Raw genomic sequence first — 6,238 nt, 5'->3', positions numbered from 1 at the left:
TTGAAAACTTCTATCCATCTGGTTTTCGCTTTCTCAAATATTGTCTTGTTTGTGCAATCTGTTTTGTGCAAACTTGGTTTACTACTGATTGAGTTTCGTCTTGCAGTGAAAATTTCTTTAATTGAATTGTTAAAAATTTCTGTAGCCCTCGAGAACTCAATGACCAATTTGTGATTGAAATCATCGGTGGAGCGAAAAATTTCTTAAAATTGGCATTGGCAATTGCAACCTCTCCGCATAGCTGGCATCAATAACACTAACCTCCACAGCTAAATCCCCCACATTCCCTAAATAATCGGTCCTATGGGGCCGGTCACGTTTTCATTTGAGTACTGGCGGAGGCGCATTGGACGGGGACGGCGACGACGGGGAATAAATCCACGGGGTTCATGTCCGCGACGAGGAATTGCTTAAGGAGATTGATGATTTGGTGATTCTCAGCGTTTTCCGGATCGAATTTACTGTTGGTGGCGCCATAGACGGCAACGGTGGAGCGGAGATGGACGTGCGACAGCGAGGGGTGGCGGACGAGGAGTTGGTGGGGGCGAGGCGGAGGTGGGAGTAGGTCTGCTTCCGAGAGCCAGCAGACTCGTTGAAGACGAAGCGGTCGATAATTAGGATGACGACGTTGTCGCGGCGGTTGGGGTCGGAAGCGGATGAAGAGCAGCGGGAGAGGGAGTAAAGCTCTGATTGGGAGAGGAAGCGGAGATACACGATGGGAATTAAATGCAAAGGGTGGGCCCCACAGTAAATTAAAAAATAAAATAAAAAATGGGTTGACTAACGGTGGGAAGACGTCGTTTAGTCAGAGGGGCTTATTTGAGCGGTTTGTTTGAGTTCGGGGTTTAGTTGCGCACACAGTGAGTAAGAGGGGTTATAAGCTATAGGGGCTACTACTTCGGGGGCCAATCTGCACCTTTTCCCTTTAAATTAAAAAAGAGTTAAGTACCAAATTCTCCCCTATCGATGGCGTCCCTATCGCGTACAGGACCCTATAGTCAGGATAAGCGTTCTTTACTACCTCAACGTGGCAAAATCGAACCAATTCTTCCCCCCCCCCTTTTAACGGTGTTAAAACGCCGTTAGAAAAATTATTTTTTTTAATTTTTAATCATAAAGGACCCTATAGTCAAGGCCCATATCGTTGTATGTTCCGGCAACGATTCACATTCCGCGGCGGAGAAGGCAGCCGCGCAACCAGTAGTCGCCTCATCTCTCAATTCCGGCGAGCAACAACGAAGGTTGTCGCCGCCTCTCGCCCTGGTCTCCCTCTCCCTTCATTCGGCCGGACAATAGCTCCGAGCTACCGCCGACCTCCGTGTCCTAGCCCCTGCCTCCCTATCTCACAGCAGCAGCTAGGCGCCGTCGTCGCCGTCGTGCACTAATCACTGCTTCGAATAGAGAGAGAGAAAGAGAGAGAGAGGTGGTTGAATCCGCTGGCCACTGTAGTCGCCAGAATAAGATAGGGAGGCGACGACGGCGACGACCACTGCAGGGTTCACGCAGCGTCTGGGGTCGAGTCGGGGAGAAGAAGGTAATCGGTGGCGGCGCTTCTTGTCGGGGCGATGGAGCAGCGGCAGTGACTGAGCTGTGTCGAGCTGCGTCGGGGATAAGAGAATGACCGGTAGCAAATGCCCCCCCCCCCCTGCCAAAATTGAGAGAGAAGAAGAAGATATGGGGCCCATCTTAATTAAAAAAATTTAAAAATAATTTTTCTAACGGCATTTTAACGGTGTTAAAACGCGGGGGGAAAATTGGTTCGATTTTACCACGTTGAGTTAGTGAACAATGCTTATCTTGACTATAAGGTCCTGTACGCGATAGGGACGCCATCGATTGGGGGAATTTGGTACTTAACCCATTAAAAAAATATGATATTATTCTCATCATTATCGTGCTGATCTATTTTATATTATAGGAGTAATTGATATGTAAACTTTAGAGTTGAATCGATGTTTTGAAGAGGTGAACATATAATTAATTTATACATATTACGTTTAGATTGGATTATATAAATTTATTTCTTGAATTTGATATTGAAAGTTACTTTTCCTGACAAAGTTTTATCCATTTTATTATTTTGAAATTGTTTTGTACGAACTTAAAAATCAATTTGAAATGTATTTTATTGAAAAAAAATGGATCCCCTCAATCGATAATTTGGCTCCCCCAAATGTTCATGTAGGTTTTTTTTCTTTTTCTTTTTTATTTATATATATATATATATATATATATAAATTAACAGTTTTATAATAATAAAGTGTTGTCCACGTTTTATAGTTGTGGAGAATATAATTTTTTTTTTCCAATTCTAATTGTACCCTTTTAATTATACTTATTTACACACACCTCCCTTTTAAAATGTATATATAGGTTAGGGATTGAGGAATTCGCCTCACACTATATCTTTCTTTCTTTTCTATCTGCAGCCTCAGGACTCTTCAACCCTCAAGACTCTTCAACCCTCCCATCTGAAGTGAGTTTTTCCCTCGCTTGATTGACTTTCTCCAGTTGGTTGCTTAATTTATCGTGAATTTAACTTGGAATTTTAATGTGTGTTCTGAGTTCGTTTGAAAGAAGTTGGAGATGTTTTGCTTGTTGTGTTTGGTCTAGCATTTTTTTGTCTGTTTTAATTGAAGCATTTGTGCTATTAACTTTCAGAATATTCACGACTAAGTTTTATCATTTTTGTGTGTTGATTGTATAATATGATGCAGCATGCTTAATAGTCTTACATTGAGGAATAATACTGAATAGTATATCAGAAATATTCTGTGATTTATTGTGATGGTTGGGATATTCTTCAAATAGTTACTTTTCTGACATGCTGGCAGGAGCTGATATTCATATCCTTTTTGTTTAGATTCTCAACTACGTCTACATTTATGGTGCTGATTGTTTAGATTCTCAATTATATTTATGTTCCTGATTGCAGGTAATTTGGCTGACTTGTGAAACTATTAGAATTCGTCAAAATGGTACGTTGACAGAATAACATTCAGTAGTAAGTTGTAATCTAGCTATCAAATTATGTAATTTATCTAACATTATGTACACGATTGATGTTTGCAGGTGAAGTTCACAGCAGATGAGCTCCGTGCGATTATGGACCACAAGCATAACATTCGTAACATGTCTGTTATTGCCCATGTTGATCATGGTAAGCAATCTGCAGTATTGTAATTTTTTGTACAATCATGTCCATTCTGAATGATTTGTCTGGCGTGATTGTCTGGTGTGAAAGATGAAGTATTACTTACCTGTGAATGGTGTCGCAGGGAAGTCCACTCTTACAGATTCTCTTGTTGCGGCTGCTGGTATCATTGCCCAAGAGGTTGCTGGGGATGTTAGAATGACAGACACTAGAGCTGATGAAGCTGAACGCGGTATCACTATCAAGTCAACTGGTATCTCATTGTATTATCAAATGAGTGATGAGTCCTTGAAGAGCTACAAGGGAGAACGGCACCTCAATGATTACCTTATCAATCTTATTGATTCACCTGGGCACGTTGATTTCTCTTCTGAAGTGACTGCTGCTCTTCGCATCACTGATGGTGCTCTTGTCGTGGTGGACTGTGTTGAAGGTGTGTGTGTCCAGACTGAGACTGTCCTTCGACAGGCACTTGGTGAAAGAATTAGGCCTGTCTTGACTGTTAACAAGATGGACAGGTGTTTCCTTGAACTCCAAGTGGATGGAGAGGAAGCTTACCAGACATTTCAGAGGGTGATTGAAAATGCCAACGTCATCATGGCCACATACGAGGATCCCTTACTTGGTGATGTTCAGGTTTACCCAGAGAAAGGCACTGTTGCCTTTTCTGCTGGTCTGCACGGTTGGGCTTTTACTTTGACAAACTTCGCTAAGATGTACGCTGCCAAGTTTGGTGTTGATGAGTCCAAGATGATGGAAAGGCTTTGGGGAGAGAATTTCTTTGACCCAGCTACCAAAAAGTGGACCACCAAGAATACTGGATCTGCCACCTGCAAGCGTGGTTTTGTTCAGTTCTGTTACGAACCCATCAAACAGATCATCAACACTTGCATGAATGACCAGAAAGACAAGTTGTGGCCAATGTTGCAGAAGCTTGGCATAACGATGAAGTCTGAGGAGAAGGATTTGATGGGCAAAGCATTAATGAAGCGTGTCATGCAAACATGGCTTCCTGCCAGCTCTGCCCTCTTGGAAATGATGATATTCCATCTTCCCTCACCAGCTACAGCTCAAAAGTATCGTGTTGAGAACCTATACGAGGGACCTCTGGATGATCAGTATGCAACTGCTATCAGGAACTGTGATCCTAATGGTCCTCTCATGCTCTACGTGTCTAAGATGATTCCAGCCTCTGACAAAGGTAGGTTCTTTGCTTTCGGCCGTGTGTTTGCTGGAAAAGTCTCAACAGGGTTGAAGGTTCGAATCATGGGCCCGAACTACGTTCCTGGTGAGAAAAAGGACTTGTATACCAAGAGCGTCCAGAGAACTGTCATTTGGATGGGTAAGAAGCAGGAAACAGTGGAAGATGTACCTTGTGGAAATACAGTTGCTCTGGTTGGGCTCGATCAATTTATTACCAAGAATGCTACCCTGACGAACGAGAAAGAAGTTGATGCTCATCCCATCAAAGCCATGAAGTTTTCTGTCTCACCTGTTGTTCGAGTTGCTGTGCAGTGCAAGGTTGCATCTGACCTACCCAAGCTTGTTGAAGGTTTGAAGCGTTTGGCCAAGTCTGATCCCATGGTTGTCTGTACTATTGAGGAATCTGGTGAGCATATTGTCGCTGGTGCTGGGGAGTTGCACCTTGAGATCTGTTTGAAGGACTTGCAGGATGATTTTATGGGCGGGGCTGAGATTATAAAATCCGATCCTGTGGTTTCCTTTCGTGAGACGGTCCTGGAGAGGTCGTGCCGTACCGTGATGAGCAAATCACCTAACAAGCACAACCGTCTGTACATGGAAGCCAGACCGATGGAAGAGGGACTTGCTGAGGCCATTGATGATGGACGCATTGGTCCGAGGGATGATCCCAAGGTTCGGTCTAAGATCTTGGCAGAGGAATTTGGGTGGGACAAAGAACTTGCTAAGAAAATTTGGTGCTTTGGTCCTGAAACTACTGGGCCCAACATGGTTGTGGATATGTGTAAGGGAGTCCAGTACTTGAACGAAATCAAGGACTCTGTTGTCGCCGGTTTCCAGTGGGCGTCTAAAGAAGGGGCGTTGGCCGAAGAGAACATGCGAGGCATTTGCTTTGAAGTGTGTGATGTGGTTCTCCATGCTGATGCTATTCACAGAGGAGGTGGGCAGGTTATTCCCACTGCTAGGAGGGTCATCTATGCCTCCCAGATCACAGCCAAGCCTCGCCTTTTGGAACCCGTGTATCTTGTGGAGATCCAGGCACCGGAGCAAGCTCTTGGTGGAATTTACAGTGTGCTGAATCAGAAGCGTGGTCATGTGTTTGAGGAAATGCAGAGGCCGGGCACCCCTCTCTACAACATCAAGGCTTACCTTCCTGTTATTGAATCCTTTGGTTTCTCAAGTACTTTGAGAGCTGCCACCTCTGGTCAAGCGTTCCCACAGGCCGTGTTTGATCATTGGGAGATGATGGCTTCCGATCCTCTTGAAGCGGGAACCCAGGCTTCTACCCTCGTTGCTGATATTCGCAAGAGAAAGGGTTTGAAGGAGCAGATGACACCTCTCTCTGAGTTTGAGGACAGGCTGTGAGTTATTTTATTGTTCAGTTTTATGTTTATTGGAACTTTGTGGGCACTTCCCTGTTACCAAAACTAGTGTGTAACCCGTCGAAATTCGAAGGGTACTTACTTTAATTATATTTATAATTATAATAAATAAAATAATATTTATATTAAAGTAATGAATTTGCTATGCAAATGATGATTTTACTATTTGTTCTCATCACAAAAATGTATAGTAACTTATGTTCAATATGCACACATATTTATATTTACAAATATAACTTATGACAATAATTGATTATCCGTCTCATCAGAGACTCGAATATTAAAGAATAAACATCCATATACAAAATTAAGAGATAATTATGTATATAAAAAAATCATGTAAACATGTTAATAAAATGTTTGTACCAGTCAAAAATGTATGTTACTCATACCCAAATAATTTGAATAACAAAATAATTAAAGTATGAAAAAAAATTCCACGAAGGCATGTTGATAAATGTTCTTACCCGTCTAAAATGTATATACTCATACTCGTCCCAAT

General features: G+C 42.6%; 1 protein-coding gene across 1 annotated transcript; it reads left to right on the top strand.

The window, feature by feature from the left end:
* The first annotated feature begins 2,368 nt into the window (after positions 1–2,368).
* Positions 2,369–5,866, top strand: LOC131011155 (elongation factor 2-like). The gene is made up of 4 exons (XM_057938951.1): positions 2,369–2,476; positions 2,936–2,978; positions 3,073–3,160; positions 3,279–5,866. The coding sequence occupies exons 2-4, from the start codon at positions 2,976–2,978 to the stop codon at positions 5,717–5,719; spliced, it is 2,532 nt and encodes an 843-aa protein (XP_057794934.1). The 5' UTR covers positions 2,369–2,476; positions 2,936–2,975; the 3' UTR covers positions 5,720–5,866.
* The last annotated feature ends 372 nt before the right edge of the window (positions 5,867–6,238 follow it).

The sequence above is a fragment of the Salvia miltiorrhiza genome, chromosome 2 (genome assembly GCF_028751815.1).
Source record: "Salvia miltiorrhiza cultivar Shanhuang (shh) chromosome 2, IMPLAD_Smil_shh, whole genome shotgun sequence".
Taxonomy (NCBI): domain Eukaryota; kingdom Viridiplantae; phylum Streptophyta; class Magnoliopsida; order Lamiales; family Lamiaceae; genus Salvia; species Salvia miltiorrhiza.
This window is presented reverse-complemented; position numbering and strand designations above follow the sequence as displayed.